Below are 13479 nucleotides of genomic sequence, written 5' to 3' on the forward strand. Positions count from 1 at the left end.
AATGTCCGCAGGTCTCCTTGTCGCCGGCCAAAGGGTGAAGGCATTCAGTCCAGGGGGCCCGGCTTCGGGGCGGCCTGAGCTGCGAGCGCTTAAGGAAGCAGGAGGCAGGCGCTACGAAGCTTGCGGAATATTTGTCTCCTAATTTCCTAACTCGAGCCACCCACCGCCAGTGCGCTTAATGGCCCTTCTGGCCGGATAATCAAGCTCTCTGGAGGGACAGACCCGGTGACCATCTCTAATAAATCTTGAATAACGAATAAGCGAATCGACCGTCCTAATGAGGCAGGGCCCGGGTCGTCGCCGTAACGGAGTATCGATTGGCTTTCCCGGCGCCAGCCTCAGCCGCTCCTCCCTGCCTTTCCAAGCCTCCCTCTTCGTTTTCCCCTCCCAGCGGGAGCCACTGGGGACGGGAGCCCGAGCGCTGGGAGGAGCCGGGAGCGACGGTCGGAGGCGGACTGGCACCAGTCGCCTTTGCGCTCGCCCGGCTCCTCCCGCCGCCGGGGCGAGGGAGGCGCACCAACCGCGCAGAGCTCGGAGCGCCCCGGCGAAAAATGCGGGAAGCAGCGCAGGGGAGGAGAAAAAGCGCGGGCCCGCTTTCGGGCCCCGGCGCCTGGTTTTCTAGTCCGGTCGGGCCTCTTGCATTCGAGCGGGTTATTGTGTCCCGGACCGGGAGTGAGTCCCGGTCTTCAGATGGTCTCCCAGCCCAGGTTACGTTCCATTCTTCTCCGCCCGAGCACGCGGGAGGCGCCAGCCTCCACCCCAGCAAACCGACCCCCCCCCCCCTCAGACTACCCCCTCGGCCTCTCCCTCCGTCCCCCGGCAGTTCGCTTCCCCGGGGCGCCCTGGCTGGGTCCCGGGCGGTGGCGTTTTAGAGCCAGTGATCCCGCCGCCGAGAGGGGCCAGGGGGGTGGGGAGGACACGCTCTCTTCCCACCGTTGCAGTTGTTAATTTTAAGGGAGTGTCACTTAGAGTGAATGAAAATACCCTGGACGCGTGGCCGGACGTGTCGAGTCCCCCGCCGGAACCCAGCGCCCTTTGGTCTAGGCCGTGTAGGACTGCAGAACGAACCACATCTCAGCCCGGTCCCCCTCATTTCACCATTTTCCAGGCGCCCCAGCTTAGGGGCGGGGATCGCAGGGTCAGGGGGTTGGGGGGCACACACACAACTTGGGGGGGCGGGGAGGGTTAACTGCAGAGGTTAACAGAGAGGAGGATACATCCTCCAGGGTCAGGGTCTGTTTGGGAAGAGTGAGGTCGCGTCCTAGTTTAGGGGGCCCGGCACCCGGTGTGGGGGCAGCCGCGTTAGCCTCTCCCCCTCCTCCTCTTCCCCTCTCCGCAAACACCCTGAAGGAATGAGGTCACGTGGGTGAGTAGTGGGCGGGACCTACTCTTGTCTGGAGGAAAAAAAGCCATTTTGTACCCCCCCAGCCCCGGTACCTCCCCTCCCCCCTCCGTCCCCTCCCCTCCCCTCTCTCCCTCCCACCCCAAGCCGCTTTCACAAACTCCTTTCTTACCGTAGGTTTCTCCCCTCCCGCCGCCAGAGCGAGCGACACGGCTGCGGCCCCCCTCCCCCCCCTTCCCTCCCTCCCTCCCATCCCCCCCTCCCCGAGACCCACCGGACCCCGAACCCAGGTAAGTGGAGGCAGACTCCCTGTCCTTTCCTTCTCCGCAACTGGAACGGGGCTGGGGGGCCGGTCCATCCCTCCTTACACATCCCTGTGGGAGGGGGAGACTCCGAACCGGGCCTGCTTCTCGCGTCCCCTCCCCACCCCGCCAGCCCCTATCCTAGCTCGCCCCGTCCGCCTTTCTTTCTCCCTTTTCTCTCCCCTTTTCCCTTTCCTCCCTTCCAAGATGGCCGAAATGGATTCCCCCTTTTAGCGATTTGGCGTCTCCCTCGACCACCACCTCTTTGTGCCGCAGCCCCCTCGCAGACCTGCTCCTGAGGTAGCGAGGGGGAGGGTCCGAGGCAGCCACCAGGGCTGTGGGCTGCGCGCGGGGCCGGATCTCTGCCCCCCTCGCCCGCCCCACGAGCCAGAGCGGCCTCTGGCCCTGCCCCACTACCCCTTTCGCTCTGGGGAGGGGTCGCTCTCTGCTTCTTCCGTGGGCACTGGGGCGTCGTGGACGCGCAGGGACTTGAGACCGGGAGGAAAGCGACATGCCTTTTTGATCGCTGCGGGGCCGGGGGAGGGCGCTCCTCCATGCCCGGGTCCCCGGCCTCTCGGGCACCTCCCCCAGCGGGTCCCTTTCCCCCCAGCCCCGGACTGGGCGCCCCGCCCCCTCCCCGAACCACCCGGGCAGAGCCTCTTTCTCCGGAACACCCCTCCTTGGGCTCCGCCGAAAGTTTGACTCTAGGGAAGGTAGGAACGGCCACCCGGTAACTGAGGTCCCTGATCCTCTGACCCAGGCTCCGGGGGAAGCCCGGGAGGAGGGAGTAGAAGGGAGAAGGGGGGAGAGTTATCGCGATATTTCCCATCGCCAGCGGAGGCAGGAGGGGTCTGACCGACTGGCCCCTCTTCCACCGGGGAGCCGGGCTGCCCCCTCCCTCCCCCGGCCCTCCTTCCTCTAGCTCTGAGGGGGTGGGACCTCTTGGCCAGCAGACACCCCTGCCCCTCCTGTCTCCACAGTGGGCCTAGGCATGCCTCTCCCCCTCCCCCACTGCCCCCATCTGCCCAGAATTGCTTCGGATGGCTTGAGGTGGGGAAGGAAGAGGCCTGGGGTTGGTGGATTTGCCCGTAAATACCGTGGAAGTGTTACCCCGCGCTTCTTCCTGGTCTTTGTCTCTTAGAAGAACCCCCACCATACGTATATATGCCTCAGTCTCTCCTGAGCTCCCTGTTGCTTGGGGGGGGCGAGAGGGGGGGAAGTAGGGGGTCTATCTCCTGGTTGTCTCCCGCTGTCTTCTGATGCCTCCTTCTCTGGGCCTCTCGCAGTTTGTATCTGTTCCTGAAACTCTCATTTCTCTTCTTCTCCCCGTCTCCACTCTGTTCCAAGGTGTTAGTACTTGGAGAAGGAGCATAAAGCCAGCTCTGTTGCAGCTTTTGGGTAGGGAGGTTTTCCCAGGGGCTCCCTGGTTTGGAGTTGGAGGTTGTGGCCTTAGAGCTGTCTTTGGAATGAGGCCGGAAACAGACCCCAGGTGAGACCTGGGACTCAGTATCCACCCTGTGTGGCTTGAGTGGAGTTCAAGTTGGAGTCTTTGGGGGTGGGCAGGAGGGCGGGGGGGGGGGGGGCTCTCTGCTGCCCCTGGCCTTGCCTGAGAGGTCTAGGTTGATGGAGCTGTTGCCATGGAAATGGAGACAGCCTGAACAGGAAGAGGCTACATCTTTGTGCAGGTCAGATGCCCACCCTACTCCTCCAGCCTCTGGCCCCCCGAGTGGAGGTTGGGAGCTGCACTGCCTTTGTTGCTGGAAGACTTACGTTATAATTTATCCTGGGTGGACCGGGGATGCACAAAAGGTTAGTGTATATTTCCAGCTCTGGTTTCAGGCAGGGATGTCAGACGGTGTGCTGCTGGGGTGAGTGGGGGTGGCTTATACATCTGGCAAGTGTGGGCCTGGCTCTGGTCTGGCTGTATGTGTGATGGGGTGTGTCTGGCCTGGTGTGTGTGTGTGTAGTGTCTGTCTGGCCTTGTGTGTTGTGTGAGAGAGATGGAGGGGGTGTGTCTGGCTTTGTGTGCCTCTGTGTATATTCGGCAATGTGTAGCTCTGGGTGTATATTTTGGGTTTTGTCTTTGTTTGATCTTAGGAAGCTGAGGGGGGAGAGCAGAGAGGGGACAATGAGCCCGGCTTCAGGAGACTAGAGGATGTTTTTGACGTCGCTGGCAAGGAGGGGCAGGTCCCAGGGTCAAGGATCAGGGAACATTGAGAGGTTGACATTGTCCCCAGGCGGACCCCTTTGCTCCCCCTCCATACACAAATACACAGAGCTTGTGCAGTTGGACCCACACAGCTACCAGAGGAATGCACCTAGTACATTCTGGCTCACTGTGCTCCCGTGGAGCCTCAGTTTCTCTAACTGTTCTGTGGAAGTGGGGTGAGGCAATTAGTCTCTGTCCCTCTTCCTGCTTCAAGGTGAGAATGTGTGCTGATGGTCATGTTTGGGCCAGACTCTGACCTCCCCCAGAAGGCTCACTGAGCAGTCTTCTAAGGAACCCGGAGTCCTTCTGCCTTCCACCTGCCTGGATGGAGTCAGGCCAGGCTTATAGGTTTCTTAGATGAGAGGGGAGCCTGGCCTGGGTGCCAGTGTGTAGAGAACACTGGAACAGGAGCCAGGCAGTTTCTACTCCTAGGACTGCCACTGTGTTACTGCATGACCTTAGCTAAGTCACTTCTTTCCAAATTTCTTCATCTGGAAAATGAAAGGATTGGACAAGACGCCTTCTAAGATCCCTTCTACTTCCGCAGTTCTAGGTGTCTGCATGTGACCTTGAGTGACTTTTCCTAAGACCTGGTGATTTTCTAGTGGGGAGTGGGGCTAATTTCATGTGCAGGAAAAGCAGAGCAGAGAATGCTGTCGTGGGGCATCTGAAGGAGCAGAGACCTCTGGGTTATCAAAGACAGCCTGTTTTGCAGAAGAAAATCAAAACAACACAAAACAAAAACAAGAGAGCCCTATAGTGCAGAGAGCTTCCAGAAAAAGACTGGCTAGAATGGAGAGATGGGGGTGGTCTCTAATTAGTAGGGGCTTTGAAGAAGAGGAAAGACAAAGGTCAGGCTTGAATGGCAAGGAGGAGCTGGCGCTGGGTGCTGACCCAGGCTCCTTTCTTTCCACTGTGGCCAAGACCCGGATCCCCAGGGGCCAGGATGGGCTGCCCAGCCATCATGCCCTTGCAAAGAACAGTGGTTTGGGGACAAAAGGTGTTGAATGACTTGGCTGCAGTTGGGCATGGGGGACAGGGCACAGGTCCGCTGTGGTGGTGTCAGTGGGACTGACCTGTTAAGGTCCCCAGAGCTCCACAGAGGCCACTTCCAAATGGCCCTTGGCTCCCTTTTCTGCTTCACGGAACTTCTCTGTCTTTCTCCCTCATGCTGTTTCCCATCTCCCAACCTCTTCCCTAACGTGATGACAGCCAGAAGTCCAGCCACCGTCACCCCTCTTCCCTCTCCTTCCCATGATACACCCGCCAGTTGCAGCTGGGAAGGAATTGGGTGTCAGGTGTGGGGGGCGCACCGTGGGGGAACCAAGCTCCTGTTTACAGTTGTTCTTGGCACCTGCTGGCAGGGCCCTGCAGGTAACCATGGCAATCAGGTGAGGAGCCAATCAGTGCTTCTCCCCACCCCCAGCCCCAGAGGTAGCAGTCTGAGGCCCCTGAGGATAGGGTGGGGGGAGCTGGGAGTGCGGGGCGAGGGGGGCTGCTCTTACACCAGACAAGGAGGAATATTTCTATACAGTCAGCTCCACAGCTCCTTCCTTCTCCCGCGCATCTAGAAAGAAGCTTGAGAGATGATCTTGGTCCCAATTCTCACAAATGCTAGCGGAAGTGAGAGGGTAAAGGTCACGGCCCCTTGCCTAGGAACTCCTGCCTGTTGAGGCCACAGTCTACCTGGCAGGAACTGCATGGAAGTTCTTAAGAGCCAGTGTGTGTTGTGCAAATGCAGCCAGTGTGTGAATGAGGTGACTGAGGCAGTGGGAAGCGCCTGTGTGTTTGTGTGTACATATGTGTGCGTATGGGAGAGGGAGAGACACAGCCGGGTGTGAGATGCGCTGATAGCAACCAGCATCGACCAGAATGTGTTGTTTCTGTCTGTGCATGCACACAAAGGTTCATTTGGATACACACACACACACGCACGCACGCACGCATGCACAGGTCAAGCAGTCGTACAAAGTAGTTTTGGAAGCCCAGACATCACGTACACATCCAATGGATATTACACACACTCAGCGACACAGCCATTTGGAGTTTGTTCTCTCCTCTGGATGGTTGTAATAATATTTGGGCATCTTGCCAGGGACAGGGTTACTATGGAAACGACCAAACAGTGGAGTAGCCAGCAAGCCTTCTGCGTAATTGTTAAGGGGGGAACCCTTGCAGGGAGGCTGGCCTAGGCCGCCCTCCTTGGGACAGGAGCCCCTTTCCTTCCTTAGGCCGCTGTGTCTCCGCTGGCTCTCTGGGCTTGCTTGGTCCCCTCTGTCTGCCCTGCAGACTTGGTGTCTCTCCCACGTGTGGCCTTTGTGTCTGTCTCTCCATCTCTTTGGGTCTCTGGCCAGCCTCTGTTGGCTGTTTGGGTCCTGGCCAAACTCATCCTGGGGTCTCTATAGAAACTGTTGATCCTGGCTGTGAATTTCTGGTCCTAGAAAACCCAATATGGTGGCTTTAGAAATCTTTCTGGAAAGGAGAGAAGGGTGTATGTTGTGAAGGAGTCATTGGGGCTTGGCCACTCTCCCAAGCCCCACGCCTTGGGCTTTTACTCTGGGAAAGAGGAGGGAGGGAGGGAGGGGCCTTCCCTTCCAGGTTTGGTTTTTATACCGAGAAGTTAGGCGTATCAGCCAATTCAGAGTTGGGCTCTGACTGACCTCCCAGGTCCCTGCCAAGGCCTGGCTGGGTGCTCGGGGCTGCTGCAGAGAGAACTTTCTGCCCAGCTTTGGTGGGCATATCTCTGAGAGCCTGTGGTGTGTCACTGGACAGCCTGGGGACAGGCAGCCGGAGTGGCAGCAGTGTCCACGTGGAGAAATTGCTGTGTGTGCCTGGGAGGGAGGTCCCGGACTGCGTGTGGGACCGGGGGACTTGCACGGTGGGCCGTCCAGCGGGGACTGTGCAGAAGGGGCAAGAGCAGTCTTTTTTGCCCAGGCTCTTTGCCACTACCTGCAGGGTCGGGGCTGGGGTCAGGCTGGAGCTGCGTGCTCCCAACTTCGGGCGTGTAAGGACCATCCTCCATGTTTCCTGCCTGAGCGCCAGGCCTGGAACCTGCATGGCCAGCGTATGGTGGACCTCCAGGGAGCACTCCGGGCCCAGTCTGGATGTAGAGCTAGGAGGATGAGATGGTGGGGTGCTCCCTCTAAACCTAGGGTATCCCGTGGCCACAGTGTTTCCGGGACTGCCTTCCTGGGGGAAGGGTGATGGGGTGGAAGGAGGGGAGGATGGAGTAGAAAGACCGAGGCAGGGGCCTTGCAGCTGGATAGGGGGGGGGGGGTCTAAGTGTCCTCAGCTCCTAGCACTCACTTCAGTGAATGTGGATTGGGATCAGGGACATTTTTTTTTTAATTTTTTTTTTTTTTCCAACGTTTTTTATTTATTTTTGGGACAGAGAGAGACAGAGCATGAACGGGGGAGGGGCAGAGAGAGAGGGAGACACAGAATCGGAAACAGGCTCCAGGCTCCGAGCCATCAGCCCAGAGCCTGACGCGGGGCTCGAACTCACGGACCGCGAGATCGTGACCTGGCTGAAGTCGGACGCTTAACCGACTGCGCCACCCAGGCGCCCCTGGATCAGGGACATTTTGAAAAACTCTGTTCTCTTCAATTTTCCTGCCTCCTCTGGAGAGTTGGTCTAACTTCATCTTTCCTCCTGCTCTTGAGATGGAGCCCGATGGTGTCGCTCCAGGTGGCACGCATCTCCAGAGCCCCCTTACCTGGTGAATACTCAAGAGGGGCCAGGAGGAGCCAACCCCATGCACGTAGCCAGTCTGGCCTCGGAGGCAGAGAGCAAAAGCCTTGGGCTTCGAGACAGACGTTGGGTGGTGTGGACTGTGGGAGGGGCTCTTGGGCCTCTGGGTTTCTGATTCCACTTTCATTTCTCAGGGTGACGCTCCCCAGGCCCCCTGTCCCCCACCCCGGCATCATGCATCGGACCACACGGATCAAAATCACAGAGCTGAACCCTCACCTCATGTGTGCCCTCTGCGGGGGGTACTTCATCGACGCCACCACCATCGTGGAGTGCTTGCATTCCTGTGAGTTGGGCAGAGGGGCCGCTGCTCAGGACGGGCAGTCTTTGGCCAGGTCGGACGGGCACTGCCTGGGGAGGGCAGAGCACAAGGCCCTGCCCTGGAGAGCACGCGCGTCCGTGCACCCCGTGGCGGTCCCTGGCCGCAGAGAGACTCCTGAGGGGCAGGGGGGAGACTGGAGGGGTCAGCCCGGAGGTTTATTTCAGGAGCTTTCACCTACCTGACCCCTCGGTTCCCTCCTCCATCCTCTGGCTGGAGCTGCAGCCCCCAAAGATGCACGTGCCCCCTCACGTGCCCACTGGGCTTGGTGGCAGAGGTCCAGGACCCTGGGAGGTGTCCAGCAGGCGGGCTGTTGTTTTGTACTCCATCGGACTTGGGGCGCCCCTTCTGCTTGGTACATGACACTGGCCTGACACCCGCACGCACGCACTCCCACGGCCCCTCCTCCCCCAAGGATGGAGGAGGGGTGAGACCAGGACCACGTTGAGCCTTTGAATGGGCTGAGCTGCGGGGACAAGGTGGAGAGGAAGGGATACCTGAATCTGAGCAGAGGCCGTCGGGGGCTGGTCCTGGATTATGAAGGGGGCTCTGACTCTCCTTTCTTTCTCCACCCCCCACCCCCAAGTCTGCAAAACTTGCATCGTGCGCTACCTGGAGACCAACAAGTACTGCCCCATGTGCGATGTGCAGGTCCACAAAACCAGGCCGCTGCTGAGCATCAGGTGGGCCCGGCACTGTCCCTCCCGCCCACGCTGACTCTCTGGGTCATCTGCCCTCTGTCCCTCAGCCCTCTTTGCATCCTATAGCCAAGGTGGCAGGTGGGGGAGAAGCACAGGGCGTCGACGCAAGGCCCCTCCCCTCCCTCTGTGTCGTATCCGGCTTGTCTAGGCTGAGAAGTACTGGAGGGGTAAAGGCCGGGCCTCTGGGGACCCTGGTGCCTGTGCCCCGGATCTAAGGAGGGGAGGTGGGAATAAGGGTTCCTGGCTGGGGAGAGCAGGGTGAGGTGGTTGCTGACGGGACTCCATGCTTTTTCCAGATCGGACAAAACCCTGCAAGACATCGTCTATAAACTGGTCCCTGGGCTTTTTAAAGGTATCTACCCCGCTTCATCCTCCCCACAGCCCCACGCTTCCCTGCCTGGTGCTCCATCCTCACCTTGCTTTCCTCTTCCAGATGAGATGAAACGACGGCGGGATTTCTATGCAGCGTACCCCCTGACTGAAGGTGAGCGTGTTCGCTTGCCTGTTCCCCTGAGTGGGTGGTGCCGCCCCGAGCTGTCCGCCCTGCACGTGCCGCCGCGTCACCGCCCCGGCCCAGGGGATGGTTGCGCTCACCACCTCCCCCCCCCCCCCCCCGAGCTGTGAGATCCAGGGTCCTTGGTGGGGCCCCTGTCCCCGTCCTAGGCCAGCCCCTCAGCTCTCTCTCCTTCTGCAGTCCCCAACGGCTCCAATGAGGACCGCGGCGAGGTCCTGGAGCAGGAGAAGGGAGCTCTGAGCGACAACGAGATTGTCAGCCTCTCCATCGAGTTCTATGAAGGTGTCAGGCAAGTCTGAGCCACGCCTGGTTTTGGGGGTCCTAGGTTGGGTCACCCCTCTCTCCCACCCTGGCCCCCTTCCCCTAGCAGGAGAAGGTGTCTCCAGGAAGGTCTTCTGGCTGTGTGTGTTGGGGGATCCTGCCTGCTTCAGGGTTTCCCTAGCTTCATTGTTTCTCCTCCCCCAGGGACCGGGAGGAAAAGAAAGGTCCTCTGGAGAATGGGGATGGGGACAAGGAAAAGGTGAGTGCTGGGGACCTGCCTAGGGGTGGGATGCGGACTGGGAGAGAGTGCCTGGGGTGGACCCCAGCCCTTGGGTGCTTTTCCCTCAGCAGACAGGGGTGCGGTTCCTGCAATGCCCAGCAGCCATGACCGTCATGCATCTCGCCAAGTTTCTTCGCAACAAGATGGATGTGCCCAGCAAATACAAGGTGAGTCCCTGGGCCCTCTCAGAAACTGAGTGCCTGTTGTGTGGCTGCATCTGGCAATCTGTGCATCCCAGCCACTGTTCTGAGCAGGCTGGGTGACACGAGGACCTGCGTGGTTGTGTAATTGAGCTGAGTAGAAGGGTAATTGAAACCAAGATTAGGGTGGAGTAGTCTTTGTCCGTTGAAGCCAGTGTGCAGAGATGCACGGGAACCAAGACGGAGTGTACATGTGTGTGTGTGTGTGTGTGCGCGCGCACATATGTGTGCACATGTGCATGCTTGCATGTTCAGAACTGTGCCAGAGGTATGTGTGCAGAAATATAGGGGGTTGTCTGGGGCCACCTGGCTGAAGGAAGGCCAGTCTGAAATTCCACTGGAGGTCTTGGACAGCACTTCTCAAATTCGAATACGTCACTGGTTCTCTAAAGATCTTGTTAAAGCATAGATAGGTTCTGCATTTCTAGCAGGTTCCCAGGTGTTGCCAATACTACTGCTCTGTGTACCACACTTTGGGTATCAAGGCTCTAGGACAACGGATCCCAAACTTTGCTGCAGATCAGAATCGTGTGGGAGGCTTTAAAACTTGACTCATGTCATACCAATTAAATCAGAATCTCTGGTGAGATCCAAGCATGTGTTGTTGTTGTTTTTTTAAATTTTTTGTTAATGTTTATTTTTGAGAGGGAGAGACACAGAGCGTGCGTGGGGGGAGGGACAGAGAGAAAGGGATGCAGAATCTGAAGCAGGCTCCAGGCTCTGAGTTGTCCTCACAGAGCCTGATAGGGGGCTTGAACTCATGAGCGGTGAGATCATGATCTGAGTTGAAGTTGGACGCTCAACCGACTGAGCCACCCAGCTGCCCCAAGCATGTGTTTTTTTAATGCGTCCAGGGTCATTCCACTGCAGCCTGGGCAAGAGCCAGTGCTCTGCGAGATCTTTCTCACCTGGGCTTTTTCTTTGCCCACCCCCTCCCCACCTTATCTCTGGAGGACCTGCCAGAGATTGAGGGATTCAGACAGCTGTGTGGGTGGCGGGAGGCAGGGGTTGTTAATGATGTGGGTATCTTCTCTGGATCCTTCCTTCTCCGTCTGGTGGTCTGGAGGTCTGGAGTTCGGTTGGGACAAGCCTGACCGGGAAGTCAAACCCACCACAAAACCCCAAAGTAGTAAGGGAACACCTGCAAGTCCCTCCTCCCCATTGCCCCACTTCCCACCCCTAGCTAGGAGCCTCTCTGCCAAATGGCTGGAGCCTTGAACCTGAACCGGGTAATGGTGTTCTCCATCTCCTCCTCCAGGTGGAGGTTCTATACGAGGACGAGCCACTGAAGGAGTACTACACTCTCATGGATATAGCCTACATCTATCCCTGGCGGCGGGTGAGCTGGGCGGGAGGGTGCAGGGCGGGCCGGTCTGGCATTTGTCTGTGGCCACAGTGACCACATAGTGACCAGTAATCACGGTTCATGCCTTGTCCCATGAGCTGGGCATGTCCAGGGTGGTCTGCCACAGCAGGCCGGCCGCTTCCGGCCATCTTCCGATGATGGCCTCCCACACTCTAAAGGGAAAAAGGACGCTTTGGCAGATGACATGCCCTGATTTTGGGCAGAAAGCAGGGTCGGGTGGCCGTGGAGGAGCAGATGCTGCTTCCTGCCTTCCAGCCTCTCTCCTCTCCGGTCTCTGGCCTTGGACGTTCTGTCTGCCTCTCTGGGTCTTTGTGTGCCCCTGTATCTCTGGCCTTGCTTCGTCAGTCTTGTTTGCCTATCTGCTCCTCTCCAAGGCCCGGACCCCGTTCCTCTATCTGGGCCCTGTGGGGTGAGGGTTGGGTAGCTTCCTGGGTGGCCTCTTTCTCCCGACACCCTCCCCTTCACTGCCTCTCTGCCCTCTCTCCCTGCAGAATGGCCCTCTCCCCCTCAAGTATCGGGTCCAGCCGGCCTGCAAGCGGCTCACCTTGCCCACAGCACCCACCCCCTCGGAGGGCACCAACACCAGCGGGGCATCTGAGTGTGAGTCAGTCAGCGACAAGGCTCCCAGCCCTGCCACCCTGCCAGCCACCTCCTCCTCCCTTCCCAGCCCAGCCACCCCCTGCCATGGCTCTCCCAGCTCCCACGGGCCCCCGGCTACCCACCCTACCTCCCCTACTCCCCCTGCGACAGCCAGTGGGGCCACCACAGCTGCCAACGGGGGTACCTCGAACTGCCTGCAGACACCATCTTCCACCAGCAGGGGGCGCAAGATGACTGTCAACGGAGCTCCTGTGCCCCCCTTAACTTGAGGAAAGGGACCCTCTCCCTCCTTTTCCAGCCATGCCTCTCCACCCCTCCACTTTTTCTGGGCCCCTTTTCCACCTCTTCTACTTGCCCCAGCTCCTCCCGCCTTAGGGGTGGGGGGCGGGTTTTATAAATAAATCTATATATATATGTACATAGGAAAAACCAAATATACATACTTATTTTCTATGGACCAACCAGATTAATTTAAATGCCACAGGAAACAAACTTTATGTGTGTGTGTATGTGTGGGGGGGGTGGAGTGTTCAGTTTTAGGGGGTCTTGTGTAATTTGCCCTGCTCTTATTTTGGGGGCGTCTGGCGGTGGACTCGAAGGGCCACTTGCGGCTCAGTAAAGCTCTACTCCATCCTCCTGTTTCCCAAGGCAGATGGGGTGTTGGGGGAGCCCCACCAGCCCCCAAAGCTTTAGGCACAACTCCAGCCGGCTGTGAACGGGGTCTGCCCTCTCTCTTTCCCCATGTTGGCTGCTGTCCGGCCCCACCAGCACCACCACCCTCCCCCCCCCCCATTGTTGAATGTCCAGAGACTTGCTAAGACAGTGCCTTTTACAAAATGCAGTCTATCCCCTGGTTCTCAGGAGCGAGTGGGTTGTAAAGATGGCATCTCCCTTCCCTCCTCCTCTTGCAGTGGAAACTTTGTGCAAAGAATAGATAGTTCTGCCATTTTCTTTTTTTCCCTGTGTGTGTGGCCTTTGCATCATTATCTTGTGGAAGAGAAGATTCGGGCCACGGGAGGCCTCAGCCTCAGCCCTTGAAATTCCACCGTGGCTTTAGCAATGTGAACTGCTTCACCCCGTTCTGCCCCTGCCCCCCACCCCACCCCGAAACTCTGACTAGCAAGGCTGGGAGGAAAGTCCCATCTGGGGGCCTGGAGTGCCGTGGAGAGGCGGAGTGGGGCTAACCTCAGACAAGCACAGACCCCAGATTGTGCCAAAGGCCAGCAGCCCTCCAGTCCCCTCCCCACCCCCAGCTGAGGCAGAGTCAAGAAAGAGCGACAGAGGCATCTAAAAGCACAAGAAGACAGAAGCCTGTAGGCTCTGACCTCTGCTCCGTCCCGCGAGGGCAGTGGACTGCCCCCTGAAGGGCAGACCCCACCAGATTCCTGCCCACCTGTTTCCCCTCCAGTGTACATAGATCAGATCGGGGAGGAGGTGAGGAGGCTAGACTCCCTTGCAACCTAGGTGTTTGGGGTTGGGAGCCTCCCCCCCCGCCCCCCCCATCAGGTTTGTCTGTGTTTGCACCTTGTCCTGTGTCTGAGGTGCTGTGACTGTACCCTCTTGCCCTGGGACATTTGTATCTCCTGGCTTTGTAATAAATGCTGCATACTCTCTGGACCTGTAGTTCTTTGGGG

At 58.6% G+C, this 13479-nt stretch overlaps 1 protein-coding gene across 5 annotated transcripts; it reads left to right on the plus strand.

Annotated features, from left to right (window-relative positions):
* Positions 1-1484: 1484 nt before the first annotated feature.
* Positions 1485-13458, plus strand: PCGF2 (polycomb group ring finger 2). Of its 5 annotated transcripts, none has more exons than XM_058705080.1 (10): positions 1485-1632; positions 7739-7890; positions 8510-8606; positions 8921-8976; positions 9058-9108; positions 9319-9427; positions 9604-9658; positions 9748-9846; positions 11138-11218; positions 11737-13458. In XM_058705080.1, exons 2-10 carry the CDS (start codon positions 7779-7781, stop codon positions 12112-12114), a joined length of 1038 nt encoding a protein of 345 aa, XP_058561063.1. In that variant the 5' UTR covers positions 1485-1632; positions 7739-7778; the 3' UTR covers positions 12115-13458. The 5 variants fall into 5 exon arrangements, with proteins under 5 accessions (XP_058561063.1, XP_058561062.1, XP_058561061.1 ...); XM_058705079.1 differs by lacking the exon at positions 1485-1632 and adding an exon at positions 2276-2357; XM_058705078.1 differs by lacking the exon at positions 1485-1632 and adding an exon at positions 7430-7572.
* Positions 13459-13479: the final 21 nt, after the last annotated feature.

Source organism: Neofelis nebulosa, chromosome 16 (assembly GCF_028018385.1).
Source record: "Neofelis nebulosa isolate mNeoNeb1 chromosome 16, mNeoNeb1.pri, whole genome shotgun sequence".
Taxonomy (NCBI): Eukaryota; Metazoa; Chordata; class Mammalia; order Carnivora; family Felidae; genus Neofelis; species Neofelis nebulosa.

What these genes read in the sequence shown, in the direction of transcription:
- PCGF2 (XM_058705076.1), top strand. Translation starts at nt 7,527, where the DNA reads ATGGTGTCGCTCCAGGTGGCACGCATCTCCAGAGCCCCCTTACCTGGT. An exon ending in GGTCCCTGGGCTTTTTAAAG is followed by an intron (nt 8,977 to 9,057) that starts GTATCTACCCCG and finishes TTCCTCTTCCAG; the next exon opens with ATGAGATGAAACGACGGCGG. An exon ending in ATGTGCCCAGCAAATACAAG is followed by an intron (nt 9,847 to 11,137) that starts GTGAGTCCCTGG and finishes CTCCTCCTCCAG; the next exon opens with GTGGAGGTTCTATACGAGGA.